The 16,557-nt window shown below is 41.4% G+C and overlaps 1 protein-coding gene across 1 annotated transcript in view; it reads left to right on the forward strand.

Annotated features, from left to right (window-relative positions):
- Positions 1 to 16,557, forward strand: part of eprs1 (glutamyl-prolyl-tRNA synthetase 1) — an 88,703-nt gene that overhangs the window by 40,369 nt on the left and 31,777 nt on the right. The window contains exon 13 of the mRNA XM_021584352.2: positions 10,604 to 10,714. Coding sequence (XP_021440027.2) covers positions 10,604 to 10,714 — 111 coding nt within the window. The remainder of the gene's footprint in view (positions 1 to 10,603; positions 10,715 to 16,557) is intronic.

Consider the following 16,557-nt stretch of genomic DNA (forward strand, 5'->3'; position numbering starts at 1 on the left):
AGTATTGGTTTTTCCAGCAGGACAATGCTCCATGCCACACAGCCAGGGCAATCAAGGTGTGGATGGAGGACCACCAGTTCAAGACCCTGTTATGGCCAGACCTGAACCCCATTGAAAACCTCTGGAATGTGATCAAGAGGAAGATGGATGGTCACAAGCCATCAAACAATGCCGAGCTGCTTGAGTCTTTGCGCCAGGCGTGGCATAAAGTCACCCAACATCAGTGTGAATGACTGGGGGAGAGCATGCCAAGACCCATGAAACCTTTAATTAATTAATTGAATTTAATTCATGGAAAATCAGGGTTATTCCACCAAATATTGATTTATGAACATTTCCTAAGTTAACACAAGTATTGTGTTTAAAAATGAATATTAACCTATTTACTTTGCGTTATTCAAGGTCTGACAACTGCATTTTTTTGTTTTGTTATTTTGACCAGTTTATATTTTCTGCAAATAAATGCTCTAAATAGCAATGTTTTTATTTGGGAGAAATGTTGTCAGTATATAAATAAAATAATTTTAATTTTACCCAAACACACACATACCTATAAATAGTAAAACCAAAGAAACTGATAATTTTGCAGTGGTCTCTTAATTTTTTCCAGAGCTGTATACCCACAGTAAAACAAGTCCTATATCGACATAACCTGTAAGGCCGCTCAGCAAGGAAGAAGCCACTGCTCCAAAACGTCCGTAAAAAAGCCAGACTACGGTTTCAACTGCACACGGGGACAAAGATCGTACTTTTTGGAGAAATGTCCTCTGGTCTCATTAAACAAAAATAGAACTGTTTGGCCATAATGACCGTGGAGGAAAAAGGGGGAGGCCAGCAAACCGAAGAACACCATCCCAACCGTGAAGCATGGGGGTGGCAGCATCATGTTGTGGGGGTGCTTTGCTGCAGGAGGGACTGGTGCTCTTCACAAAATAGATGGCTTCATGAGGAAGGAAAATAATGTGGATATTTTGAAGCAACATCTCAAGACATCAGTCAGGAAGTTAAAGCTTGGTCACAAATGGGTCTTCCAAATGGACAATGACCCCAAGCATACTTCCAAAGTTGTGGCAAAATGGCTTAAGGATAGCAAAGTCAAGGTATTGGAGTGGTCATCACAAAGCCCTGACCTCAATCCCATAGAATTTTTGGGGGCAGAACTGAAAAAGTGTGTGCGAGCAAGGAGGCCTACAAACTGGACTCACTTACACCAGCTATGTCAGGAGGAATGGGCCAAAATTCACCCAACTTATTGTGGGAAGCTTGTGGAAGGCTACACAATTTCCATGCAATGCTACCAAATACTATTTGAGTGTATGTAAACTTCTGACCCACTGGGGAATGTGATTAAATAAATAAATCATTCTCTCTACTATTATTCTGACATTTCACATTCTTAATATAAAGTGTAGATCCTAACTGACCTAAGACGGGGAATTTTTACTAGCATTAAATGTTAGGAATTGTGAAAAACTGAGTTTAAATGTATTTGGCTAAGGTGTATGTACATTTACGACTTCAACTGTATGTATGTCATAGCTAGGGAAAACATTTGTTTCTCCTTTAAGCTTGTGGTATCTGCGATGAGGAGAGGGTGTGTGGTGGGGAGGATGGATTGACATACATGTACCCCTATCCCATCCTGCCTGAACTTTTTCTTGCCCTCGCTGAACCTCTTCTCTCTCGCACTTCCTCATGTATTTGACATTGAACTGCATCTCACTCTTTCTGTTTCCAAGCTGCCAATTAGCTGTATCAAGGTACTCTTCTTACTCCTCCACTCCCTCGCTTCCTCCCTCCACCCCTTCATCTATGTGCTTTCTAGTGCTGCACAGTGTACCAGAACTAATGTACTTTTTCGATGTCAGAACATAAAAAAACGGTTTGGTACTAGAATTGGTTTCTTTCGGTACTTTTATGAAATGTGTCATGTTGTATACTGATTGAGTCAGCGCAGCTGATATCCCCCTGTAGCACGAGCGCACCGTGTATATCTCTTGTCTGTTCCACTTACTCATTGCTAGTGCTTGCTCTCTAACCTGTCCTGACAAGGAACCACTGCACTGGGATTCTGGGCTGTGTCATGTTAGCTCCACACTCGTTCTGCCTAGAAGTTAACACACTTGAGTAATGCACCTCGGCATGTAGAACTGTTATTTACTGTTCGCCAAACAATGTCCATAAAGCTAGAACACTATATTTTCAATGCAAGAAGATACAGCTTTGGGGGCTAACTGTCCTTGATAGCTTACAGCTAATGCTAAAATCAGTTCACTACCCTAGTACTTTGATTGTGACCATAACGTAGAATATGCTGATTTTCATCTTTATTCACTTAGTCCCAATGAAAACTAACCCTGCCTCACATCTCCTTCACCGAACCAACTGACTCTGTGCAAAGCTTATGAATGACATCATTACTGGGTTTGACAGTGTGTTCCCTTTTTTGTTTAACCAAATTTGTATATATTTTTACATTTTTTTGTTGATGGGTGGGGGTTTCAAGTACGCTACACAAACTCAAACATTCTCAAAAGCAATTTGCATTGTCCTGTTGGCTGCCACTCAAAAATGAAAAATTATTTAAAGTACGTAGATATAAAGTATTGATCATTATGATCATATTACCGAATAAAAAAAAATAAAAAAAATAAGTCTACAGTGCCTGTATAAGTATACAGAAAGTGTTCGCAGTCCTTTTGAAAATTTCCACAGTTTGTTGAATTTAAAATGGATTCAAGTGAGATTTTGTCACTTGCCTACACACAATACCCCTCAATGTCCAAGTGGAATAATGTTTTAAGAAATATTTATAAATTCAATCAAATGAAAAGTTTAAATGTCTTGAGTCAAAGTATTCAATCCTTTGTTATGGCAAGCCTAAAAATGTGCTTAAGTTGCATGGACTCAAAATAGTGTTTAACTCTGTCCCCCACACGTACAATTATCTGTAAGGTCCCTCTGTCAAGCAGTGAATTTAAAACCGATTCAACCCCAAAGACCAGGGAAGTTTTCCAATGCCTCACAAAGAAAGGCACCTATTGCTAGATGGGTAAAACAAGCTGACGTTGAATATCCCTTCGAGCATGGTTAAGTTATTAATTATACTTTGGATGGTGTATCAATACACCCAGTCACTACAAAGAAGGCGTTAGACTTATTCTAAAATGTATTAAATAGTTTTTTCCCATCAATCTACACACACAACCCCATAAAGACAAAGCAAAAACAGGGTTTTAGAAATGTTTGCAAATGTATTAAAAATAAAAACGGATTACATTTACATAAGTATTCAGACTCTTTACTCAGTACTTTGTTGAAGCACCTTTTGCAGTGATTCCAGCCTCAAGTCGTCTTGGGTTTGAACCAATATACTCATTCCAGGGTTTTTCTTAATTTTGTACTCTTTTTCTTTTCTAATAGTGAAGACATCAAAACTAATAAAATGTTTTTTTTCCGGATTGAATGACCTTCATGTCTTTTCTCTTTGCTTATTTGAGCTGTTAGTGCCATAATATGGATTTGGTCTTTTACTAAATAGGGCTATATTCTGTATACAACCCCTACCTTGTCACAACACAACTGATTGGCTCAAACGCATTAAGAAGGAAATTCCACAAATTAACTTTTAACAAGGCACACCTGTTAATTGAAATGCATTACAGGTGAAGGTGGTTGAGAGAATGCCAAGAGTGTGAAAAGCTATCAAGGCAAAGGGTGGCTGGTTTGAAGAATCTCAAATACAAAATATATTTTGATTTGTTTCACTTTTGGTTACTACATGAATTCCATACTCTGTTATTTCATAGTTTTGATGTCTTCACTATTCTACAATGTAGAAAATAGTAAAAATTAAGAAAAACCCTTGAATGAAATTATATATATTTTCCTTTTTTAATAATATAAACTCAGCAAAGAAATGTACTTCCTCACTGTCAACTGCATTTATTTTCAGCAAACATCAGAAAATATTTGTATGAACATAAGATTCAACAAATGAGACACAAACTGAGCAATTCCACAGACATGTGACTAACAGAAATGGAATAATGAGTCCCTGAACCAGGGGTGGGGTCAAAATCAAAAGTCAGTCAGTATCTGCTGTGGCCACCAGCTGCATTAAGTACTGCAGTGCTTAAGTACTGCATCCTCCTCATGGTCTGCACCAGGTTTGCCAGTTCTTGCTGTGAGATGTTACCCCACTCTTCCACCAAGGCACCTGCAAGTTCCTGGACATTTCTGGGGGGGAAGACCCTAGCCATCACCCTCCGATCCAACAGGTCCCAGACGTGCTCAATTGGATTGAGATTCAGGCTCTTCGCTGGCCATAGCAGAACACTGACATTCCCGTCTTGCAGGAAATCACACACAGAACAAGAATTATGGCTGGTGGCGTTGTCATACCGGAGGGTCATGTCAGGATGAGCCTGCAGGAAGGGTACCACATGAGGGAGGAGGATGTCTTCCCTGTAATGCACAGCGTTGAGATTGCCTGCAATGACAACAAGCTCAGTCCGATGATGCTGTGACACACCGCCTCAGACGGATCCTCCACCTCCAAATTGATCCCGCTCCAGAGTACAGGCCTCAGTGTAACGCTCATTCCTTCGACGATAAACACAAAACCGACCTTCACCCCTGGTGAGACAAAACCGCTACTCGTAAGTGAAGAGCACTTTTTGCCAGTCCTGTCTGGTCCAACGACGGTGGGTTTGTGCCCCTAGGCGATGTTGTTTCCGGTGATGTCTGGTGTGGACCTGCCTTACAACAGGCCTACAGGCCCCTCAGTCTAGCCTCTCTCAGCCTATTGCGGACATTCTGAGCACTGATGGAGTAATTGTGTGTTCCTGGTGTAACTCGGGCAGTTGTTGTTGCCATCCTGTACCTGTCCCGCAGGTGTGATGTTCAGATATACCGATCCTGTGCAAGTACTGTTACACGTGGTCTGCCACTGCAAGAACGATCAGCTGTCTGTCCTGCCTTCCTGTAGCGCTGTCTTAGGTGTCTCACAGTACGGACATTGCAATTTATTGCCCTGGCCACATCTGCAGTCCTCATACCTCCTTGCAGCATGCCTAAGGAACATTCACGCAGATGAGCAGGGACCCTGGGTATCTTCCTTTTGGTGTTTTTCAGAGTCCGTAGAAAGGCCTCTTTAGTGTCCTAAGTGTTCATAACAGTGACCTTAATTGACTACCGTCTGTAAGCTGTTAGTGTCTTAACGACTGTTCCACAGGTGTATGTTCATTAATTATTTATGCATGGGAAACAGTGTTTAAACCCTTTACAATGAAGATCTTTGAAGTTAATTCGTAAAAATCAAAATCTTTGAAAGACAGGGTCCTGAAAAAGGGCCGTTTTCTTTTGGGCTGATTTTCTGTGTATTTATGGGGGATTGGAAATGTTGCCGACAATTACAATAACCCCCCCCCCCCCCAAAAAAAACTAAAATAACTTACATTTTAGGTACTTACTCCACAATGCTAACCTAAAAGCCTGTACAGAATAGAAAATAGTCAAAAACATGCATCCTCTTTGCAACAAGGCACTAAAGCCAACTGCAAAGAAATGTACTTTATATCCTGAAATCAAAGTGTTATGTTTGGGGCAAATACAACACATCACTGAGTACTGCTCTTCATACAGTGCATTCGGGAAAGTATTCAGACCCCTTGATTTTTTTCCCCCCCACATTTTTTTGTTACGTTTCATCATAATTCTAAAAGGATTTAAATAGTTTTTTAAATTAGTCTGAATACTTAGGTAAATATGGTATTTTTTTTAATTTTTTAATTTTTTTTAGAAATTAGCAAGTATCTTAACCTGTTTTCTCTTTGTCATTATGGGGTATTGTGTGTAAATTTGAGGATACATAAAAAAATATATATTTTAGAATAAGGCTGTTATGTACATCCTCTGCTGCCACACTCCCCATCCTAACTGCCAGAGCTTAAGGATATGTAGAGGAGAATGGGAGTAACGCCCCAAATACAGGTGTGCCAAGCTTGTAGCGTCATACCCAAGAAGACTCGAGGCTGTCAACGCTGCCAAGTTTGCTTCAACAAAGTACTGAGTAAAGGGTCCGAACACACTTGTTTATTTATTTTTGTATATATTTTTTTGCTTTGTCATTATGGGGTATTGTGTGTAGATTGATGAGGGAAGTTTTAGAATAAATCAAATGTTATTGATCACATGGTTAGCAGATGTTAATGTGAGTGTAGCTATGCTTCTAGTTTCGACAGTGCAGTAATCTAACAAATTCACAACGACTACCTTTATATACACACAAATGTAAAGATGTAATACCACTTGAGATTTTCTGAACTAAGAAATAATACATTTAAAAAACTAATTACAGCAGTTTCCTAAGGACCTGAAGCAAGGTGACCTTCTCTGTTGGCGCCGTCTTAGCTGAGTGGGCGCCATCTTAGCAGACCGTAAGGCTGTAACATAACAAAATGTGGGAAAAGTCAGGGGGTCTGAATACTTTACGAATGCACTGCATTTGTGTGGTGGCTACACGTTTTGGGTATGCTTGTCATATGCAAGGACTAGGGATTATTTGGGGAATAAAAAAAAACAGAATAGAGCTAAGCACAAGTAAAATCGTAGATGAGAACCTGGTTTTCTGCTTTCCACTTGACACAAGTAGATTTAAGTCAAAACTGTAACTCGGCCACTCGGTAACATTCACGGTCTTCTTGGGAAGCAACACTAGAGTAGATTTGGCCTTGTGCTTCAGGTTATTGTGCTGCTGAAAGGTGAATTCATCTCTGTCTGGTGAAAAGTAGACTGAACCAGGTTTTCCTCTAGGATTTTGCCTGTGCTGAGCTCCATTCCGTTAATTTTTTTATCCTGGAAAAACTCCCCAGTCCTTAACAATTACAAGCATACCCATAATATGATGCAGACAGTACTCTGCTTGAAAATATGCAGTGTCACTTAATGTGTTGTTCCCAAACATAACATGCTGACCAAACCGCCAGCCTTGTGTGTGCGAGCGTTGCAAAATAGATGTACACCTACCTACATGTTATTCAAACATTATATCCAAACTGCTCTTGTGGGTCTACAGGCTGCAAGTCCTACCTCTCCCGTCTACTCATTGGTTGTTTCGAGCATACTAAACCACGTGGGTGGGTGATAGATGAATGTGGTCCGCATTCCAGTCAAGTTGGTTGCCAACCGCCGTATTAAATCCACAGAAGAAGAATGAACGAGGAGAGATTAATCAAAGAACTAAAAACAAAGTTTCCCCTTTTTATATGGGAATTAATTGTCGGAGTAGAGAACACGATTATGTGACTCAAGTTGGGTGAAATGTCTACCAAGAAAAAGCAAAAAACATACCATACGCATTTCAGGTTAAATAACAACCCAACGTTTCTCCCAGGACGTATTAGATAGCAACCTCAAGCTAGCTAAATGTCCATGAATGTTTCGACCTGTCCCCCAACTAATATAGTTGGTTTAGGTATTTTAACCTGCGTCTGGTGGGGATAGACAAAATCAACATGTGCATGATGGTGCACGCATGCATGAGAGCACCAGCTGTTCCAGATGACTGTGATCACACTCTCTGTAGCCGATGTGAGCATGACCTTTAAAAAAGGTCAACATTCACAAGGCTGTGAGGCCAGACGGATTACCAGAATGTGTACTCGGAGCATGCATGGACCTACTGGCAAGTGTCTTCACTGACACTTTCAAACTCTCCCTGACCGAGTCTGTAATACCTATATGTTTCAAGCAGACCACCATAGTCCCTGTGCCCAAGAAAGCGAAGGTAACCTACAGTGCCTTGCGAAAGTTTTCGGCCCCCTTGAACTTTGCGACCTTTTGCCACATTTCAGGCTTCAAACATAAAGATATAAAACTGTATTTTTTTGTGAAGAATCAACAACAAGTGGGACACAATCATGAAGTGGAACGACATTTATTGGATATTTCAAACTTTTTTAACAAATCAAAAACTGAAAAATTGGGCGTGCAAAATTATTCAGTCCCCTTAAGTTAATACTTTGTAGCGCCACCTTTTGCTGCGATTACAGCTGTAAGTCGCTTGGGGTATGTCTCTATCAGTTTTGCACATCGAGAGACTGACAATTTTTTCCCATTCCTCCTTGCAAAACAGCTCGAGCTCAGTGAGGTTGGATGGAGAGCATTTGTGAACAGCAGTTTTCAGTTCTTTCCACAGATTCTCGATTGGATTCAGGTCTGGACTTTGACTTGGCCATTCTAACACCTGGATATGTTTATTTTTTAACCATTCCATTGTAGATTTTGCTTTATGTTTTGGATCATTGTCTTGTTGGAAGACAAATCTCCATCCCAGTCTTAGGTATTTTGCAGACTCCATCAGGTTTTCTTCCAGAATGGTCCTGTATTTGGCTCCATCCATCTTCCCATCAATTTTAACCATCTTCCCTGTCCCTGCTGAAAAGCAGGCCCAAACCATGATGCTGCCACCACCATGTTTGACAGTTTGGATGGTGTGTTCAGGGTGATGAGCTGTGTTGCTTTTACGCCAAACATAACGTTTTGCATTGTTGCCAAAAAGTTCCATTTTGGTTTCATCTGACCAGAGCACCTTCTTCCACATGTTTGGTGTGTCTCCCAGGTGGCTTGTGGCAAACTTTAAACGACACTTTTTATGGATATCTTTAAGAAATGGCTTTCTTCTTGCCACTCTTCCATAAAGGCCAGATTTGTGCAATATACGACTGATTGTTGTCCTATGGACAGAGTCTCCCACCTCAGCTGTAGATCTCTGCAGTTCATCCAGAGTGATCATGGGCCTCTTGTCTGCATCTCTGATCAGTCTTCTCCTTGTATGAGCTGAAAGTTTAGAGGGACGGCCAGGTCTTGGTAGATTTGCAGTGGTCTGATACTCCTTCCATTTCAATATTATCGCTTGCACAGTGCTCCTTGCACAGTGCTCCTTGGGATGTTTAAAGCTTGGGAAATCTTTTTGTATCCAAATCCGGCTTTAAACTTATTCACAACAGTATCTCGGACCTGCCTGGTGTGTTCCTTGTTCTTCATGATGCTCTCTGCGCTTTTAACGGACCTCTGAGACTATCACAGTGCAGGTGCATTTATACGGAGACTTGATTACACACAGGTGGATTGTATTTATCATCATTAGTCATTTAGGTCAACATTGGATCATTCAGAGATCCTCAATGAACTCCTGGAGAGAGTTTGCTGCACTGAAAGTAAAGGGGCTGAATAATTTTACACGCCCAATTTTTCAGTTTTTGATTTGTTAAAAAAGTTTGAAATATCCAATAAATGTCGTTCCACTTCATGATTGTGTCCCACTTGTTGTTGATTCTTCACAAAAAAAATACAGTTTTATATCTTTATGTTTGAAGCCTGAAATGTGGCAAAAGGTCGCAAAGTTCAAGGGGGCCGAATACTTTCGCAAGGCACTGTACCTAAATGACTATCGACCCGTAGCACTCACGTCGGCAGCCATGAAGTGCTTTGAAAAGGCTGGTCAAGGCTCACAACACCATCATCCCAGACCCTGGACTCACAACAATTTGCATATCGGCCCAACAGATCCACAGAATCTCAATCGCTCTCCACACTGCCCTTTCCCACCTGGACAAAAGAAGAATGCTGTTAATTGACTACAGCTCAGCATTCAACACCATAGTGCCCACAAAGCTCATCACTAAGCTAAGGACCCTGGGACTAAACACCTCCCTCTGCACCTGGATCCTGGACTTCCTGATGGGCCGCCCCCAGATGGTAAGGGAAGGCAACATCACATCTGCCATGCTGGTCCTCAACAAGGGTTCCCTTAAATGTATGTGTTTAGTCCCCTACTGTACTCCCTGTTCACCCACGACTGCGTGGCCAAGCACGGGGCCCCTCAGGGGTGCGTGCATGTCTCTCAACACCATCATTAAGTTTGCTGACCACACAAGTGGTAGGCATGATCACTGACAACGAAAAGATCTGGCATGGGTCCCCAGAGCCTCCAAGTTCTATAGCTGCACCATTGAGCGTCCTGATCGGTTGCATCACCGCCTGGCATGGCAACTGCTCGGTATCTGACCGCAAGGTGCTACAGAGGGTAGTGCGTATGGCCCAGTACATCACTGGGGCCAAGCTTCCTGCCATCCAGGACCTCTATACCAGGCAGTGTCAGAAGAAGGCTCAAAAAATTGTCCTCCCCTTTGTTTTTGCACTGTTGCTACTCGCTGTTTATTTTCTATGCAGAGTCACTTTACCCCTACCTACAGCAAAACCTTTGGCACTGAAATATCTGTCTTATCATGAAAGCAGGGCATTCTAAGGGTCTGTTTTGAATAGGCTACAGGATGTGAAAAATTGAAGGGACTTCACCACCTCATGGCCATGGATGCAGATTTCCTTTCAGAATGGGTCTTCTTTTCCCCGTTGTCTGTGTTGTTGGCAATGCATACTGAAAACTGGCTTCTCAAACTACTTTCTATCCTTTTCTCTCTCATCCCTGCACTCCGGTCCAATTGAAATGTCCTATGTGTTTAGTCAGAATATTGAATGAGAATTTCTGTCTCTACACAGGACACCATTCCAATAATGAACCTCTCCCATGTGTCTGTAGGTTGTCGACCCAGTGGCGCCCAGATACACAGCCCTGTCAGGATCCTACTCCGTCCCCGTTGTCATCCCCGAAGCACCAGAGGAGATGAAGATGGCCGTCAAACACCCCAAGGTACATTGACTGTTATTTCCACTCTTGTTTATGGAATGGCAACCTATTCCCTATGATGTGTACTCCTATACTACCAAAGCCTGGCCAAAAGTAGTGCATGGTATAGGGATTAGGGTATAATTTTGGACACACCCTGACTATATAGAAGTATTGCATTCTTATCTAGTGTTCAGCAGCGAAAGCATGATGTGTATATTACTCTGACAATGCTAAAATGGATAATCCCCCCCCACAAGTCAAGTTGAGGATGTGATGAGAAGTAAATAATCAACCAACTAAATCTTACCATAATGAATAGCCTAACTGAGGGGTTTATAAACTGCAGTCCACAATTGTATTTGTGACTCATTTCAGGAAACTAGGCGTATGTCGCGTGTTAGTGCTTCACAGGAAAGTTTCTCCCATTTTTCTCTGCTGATCCTCTCAAGCTCTGTCAGGTTGGATGGGGAGCGTTGCAGCACAGCTATTTTCAGGTCACTCCAGAGATGTTAGATCTGGTTCAAGTCCGGGCTCTGGCTGGGCCACTCCAGGACATTCAGAGACTTGTCCCGAAGCCACTCCTGCGTTGTCTTGGCTGTGTGCTTAGGGTTGTTGTCCTGTTGGAAGGTGAACCTTCGCCCCTGTCTGAGGTCCTGAGCGCTCTGGAGCAGGTTCTCATCAAGGATCTCTGTTATTTTCTCTGTTCGTCTTTCCCTCGATCCTGACGAGTCTCCCAGTACCTGCCGCTGAAAAACATCCCCACAGCATGAAACAGCCCCCACCATGCTTCACCGTAGGGATGGTGCCAGGTTTCCTCCAGATGCTCTTTGGCATTCAGGCCAAAGAGCTCAACCTTGGATTCATCAGACCAGATAATCTTGTTTCTCATCTCATTGTCTGAGAGTCCTTTAGGTGCCTTTTGGCAAGCTCCAAGTTGGCTGTCATGTGTCTTACTGAGAAGTTGTTCCATGTGGCCACTTTCATAAAGGCCTGATTTGGTGGAGTGCTGCAGAGGTGGTTGTCTCTCTGGAAGGTTCTCTCATCTCCACAGAGGAGCCCTGGAGCTCTGTTGGTGACCAAGTTCTTTTTTTTACTTACCCTGTTTTCTCCCCAATTCTGTGGCGTTTTTGGACAATTCCTTTGAAATGGCTTGGTTTTTGCTCTGACATGCACTGTCAACCATGAGAGCTTTTTATATAGACGTATGTGCCTTTCCAAATCATGTCCAATCAATTGAATTTACCACAGGTGGACTCCAAGTTGCAGAAACAGCTCAGGGATAATCAATGGAAACAGGATGCACCTGAGCCCAATTTCAAGTCTCATAACAATTGATCTGGATACTTATTTTTTACATTTGCAAAAATGTCTACACCTATTTTCAACATGTCATTATGGGTTGTTGTGTGTAGATTGTTGAGGACAAACATGTAATTCATGCCTCTTAAGAAGGTCCCATCAACTTTCTGTAGGCTTGGCCTACTATATTTATTTAATCAACTTTTCTAATATTAAGCACATTGCTTCTCTTTACAACAGCAGCATAGCCTACCAGGCTGGCATGAAAATGAACCACGGGAAAAGCGTCCTCCATTCACTATTTAACTGCATAGATGACATGTATTTTTACCGTGACCCCTGTTTCGAGACGGGTGCATGATAATGGTCCATTCCAAATCAAAACGAATTTCACACGTAAAGATGAGATTCAATCAAGAATAGTGTAATAGGTGACTATTAGCCTATCACTTGTGAATGCGCCTTGGAATTGGATGAGGATGCGCGTCGTTGCGTCCCCGATGTTTGTCGGTCACTTGTAGCCTGTGAGAGACCCGATCACTTGACAGAGAGCCATGTAAGTGAGAGGTGTCTCGGAACGCAGCCGGGAGAATGGAATTACAATTATATTCAGCCCAAGGGTACAACGGCCATTGGCCGCAAATGGCATAGATTTTTTTTAGGGGGCGTTACTGCCACAAAAGGGGATACGGCCGGGAAATTAGAGGAATTATCAAGTGATTGTCATATTGTGAATGAGAACTGATGAAGTGTGTACAGCCTGCGCAAAAAAATAAGCGGAGCTCCTGACTTTCATGCAACTTTTTTTCAAATCTTCATTCGTTGCCTTATGTAGCCTTAGAATGTACTAAAAATCAAAACATATAGCCCAACATTTGTATCACAACTGTTACATAAATAACTCTAAATAAAGCATATAGGAGTACCTGTTCCTTTGTTAACCGCTCAACACAGAATATCTGCATGTGCGCAAATAGAAATTATATTTTCTATTTTATTCAGCTATGTTCTATTGTATTTGTCATACCACATACCTTTGGAACATATACATTTTATAAAAAGTCTAATAAATCCATGTAATATAGCCTACACCATCACAATAAATCAATTATTTATTTTAGACGTCTTAAAATGCACGATATAAAGAATGTCTTATTTCAGAAGAACATAATAGCATACTCTGAGTTGTCCTGATCTGGCCATGCCATATGGCTGTGGGCCATTTTTTTCCCAGGTGCGTGGTAGCGGCTGAATAAAACGAGAAAAAATAAGAAACACTGCTCTTGATATAGTGTCACTGATCTTTAATAAGCTTTATGTATCGTCCTTACGGCCGTCGCCAGGGCTTTTGTGAGTAAAAAAAAAACACCCTTATGTTTCCCTAGCCCCACCCACATCCGTTCCATGCATCGAATGAGGTTGAGTCGAGGGAAAACAAATAAGTGCTACCAAATATAGCAATATGCATTTCATAAATATTCTAATAAAGTGTGTACATAAAATGTATTAAACACGTCTGTAAAACCACTGAGGACATCGACCTACCAGCAATAAATTGACTGAGAATACAGAAGGAGCCTACAATAGGGAAAAACGACAGCTTTCGTTCAGAAATGGAATGAAATCCTCAACAAATGTTCTTTTTTAGATTTAATGCTATTAATTGTTGAACATGTGTCGAAGGAAGTAAGAGGTTGAAGTCACACACACTGTTTTCTAGCCCGAAAGCAGCACAACAAGGCTCCACAAAAGAAAAGAAACGATGTAGGAGAGGCAAGTGGTCAAAGAGGGGACCAGGAGCACAGGCCGTAGACACGGAGTGACAGCAGGACGCGGTTATTAACCTCTCCAAAAAAGTTCTCAGACGTGCAAGTCTCAGTTTTATCTAAGGGCCTCTAGGACAGCTAATTCTCTCCTATAGTTAACAACTCCTCGATTAATACCTATTAGGTTAGTGGAACAAGAAGCCATGTCAGTATATATGAGAAAAACAAACCACATTCAGAAGGACATCACTAGGACAGAAGAACAGGCACTTAACCGAAGATGAATCTTTCATTAGTTCATTGCCAAACCTGCAGACAAAAGGGGGTGCTGTGGTCATTTTAGACTACGAAAAATCCAAAGAAGAGATTCAGACACAATTCATTAATGACCGTTTCTATAGAAAACTGAGTTTTGATCCCACACAGGTGTTCCAAAAGGATAGGGCTCCAGATTAGCGCATATATTAAACAACCTTATCTCAAAACCTGAATATGAATACCTTTGCTGCAAATGTGCCATAAGTCCATGCCTGTACATTTTGCCGAAATGACACAAACCTAAGACACAAGGCAATTATCCAGACAGACCAGTGGTTGCAGGAATAGGCTCAATGCTAGAACCATTGTCGAACTTCAGACTCTTTTATTAAATCTCATGTGCAAGCATTGCCGTCATATGTGAAAGACTAGAAACTTCATAAACAAGATTTCACCAATAACGGGTTTAACAGAAGACTGTATTTTAGTCACATTAGATGTTGAGAGTCTATATATCAGCATTCCCCATACGGGGGGGCTGGCAGCCCTAGCTCACTATTTGAGAGACCGAGATACTAATGAATTCCCACCAACAAACTTTATTCTTGAGCTGGCTGAATATTTTTGACATATAACTATTCCACATTCGCTCCGAGTTATGCTAAACTTTGGGTCTTTTTAAAGAACGTTTTAACAATGAAAACTAAAATCTATTTTTAAATAAAGCCCTGAAGTGGTGTGGATATATTAACATTTTTTTGTAAATGGGGAGTAACGGGAGAAGAGCTGCCAGACTTCATGTCATTACTCAATGACATTGACCCCAATCTCAAACTCACTATTGACGGGTTAATTACCTCTATGTGGATTGAGAAATCATATGGAACCCTGTTTTACAACTCTGTATAGAAAAGAAATGGACAGAAATACTAATACTATTACAGGGGGACAGGTTCCATCCTGAGCCATTAAAAAGAGGACTTCCAAGACAGTTTTTCAGACTCCGCCGTATATGCCACTCCACAGAGGATTGTCTAGAAAAAGCAACGGAGATGCCAATAGGTTTCTAAGAGGCTACTCTCCACAATGTGTGGATGAAGCTCTTAATTTGGCATTAGGGAAAACACGAGATGAACTGCTACAAAAAAAGGCTCACGAGAGCTAAAGAACACTCTGTAATGTTCACCAACACTTCTACTTTGAACTCGTGGAAAGTGGGAGATGCTGTCAAGAAACACTGGCTTATTTTATCATCGGACCCAGCTTTGCCAGCTGAATTTAAGAATCCACCACTTATTGTGTAGAGGACAGGTCACAATTTACGTGATTAAATTGGTTCATGACAACTGCCAGCCACAAAATAAAATACGCCCTCCAAATGGTAGCAAATAATGCAGAGGAAGCACACAGTGCATATGATGAAGTGTGAATATTTCTGCCACCCACATACAGGAAAATGGATCCAAATATATGAAATTATTATGCACTCCACCACCCATTTTATCTATATGATTAAATGTACATGTGGGCTGTGCTATGTAGGTAAAACCTCTCGTTCTCTCAAACAGAGAATCAGTGAACATAAAAGTTCAATCAGGATAAACGACAGGGATTATCCAGTCGCAGTACATTTTAATGCCCTAAAGCATGCCATTTCTACCTTCTTTTTTTTAAATAGATTTTGTGGCATAGGGAAAGTTAAGATATCAGACAGGGGAGGTGATATTAATAATACTCGGCTGCGCTGTGTGCGGCTGCTCGGCCATGGAAACCCATTTCATGAAGCTCCCGACTAACGTTTATTGTTTCCAGAGGCAGTTTGGAACTCAGTAGTGAGTGTTGCAACCGAGGACGGACAGAAGATTTTTATGTGCTGCGCGCTTCAGCACTCGTTGTTGACAGGTGTATGAAATTGAGCACACAACCATGCAATCTCCATAGCAAACATTGGCAGTAGAACGGCTTTACTGAAGAGCTCTGTGACTTTTAACGTGGCACCGTCATAGGATGCCACCTTTCCAAGTCAGGTCATTCAATTTCTGCCCTGGTCAACTGTAAGTGCGGTTATTGTGAAGTGGAAACATCTAGGAACAACAACGGCTCAGCTGCGAAGTAGTGGGCCACACAAGTTCACAGAACAGGACCGCAGAGTGCTGAAGCACGTAGTCCGTAAAACTTTCTGCCCTGCTAGAGCTGCCTTGATCAACTGCAAGTGCTGTTATTGTGAAGTGGCATCAACTAGGAGCAACAACAGCTCAGGGTGCTAAAGCGCATAGTAGAGGTCGACCGATTCTGATTTTTCAACACCGATAACGATTTTTGGAGGACCATAAAGCCGATACCGATTTAATCGGACAATTTTTGAAAATGTATTTGTAATAATGACAATTACAACAATACTGAATGAACACTTTTTTAAAACTAATATAATACATCAATAAAATCAATTTAGGCTCAAATAAATAATGAAACATGTTCAATTTGGTTTAAATAATGCAAAAACAAAGTGTTGGAGAATTAAGTAAAAGTGCAATATGTGCC

The sequence above is a fragment of the Oncorhynchus mykiss genome, chromosome 25 (assembly GCF_013265735.2).
Source record: "Oncorhynchus mykiss isolate Arlee chromosome 25, USDA_OmykA_1.1, whole genome shotgun sequence".
Classification (NCBI taxonomy): Eukaryota; Metazoa; Chordata; class Actinopteri; order Salmoniformes; family Salmonidae; genus Oncorhynchus; species Oncorhynchus mykiss.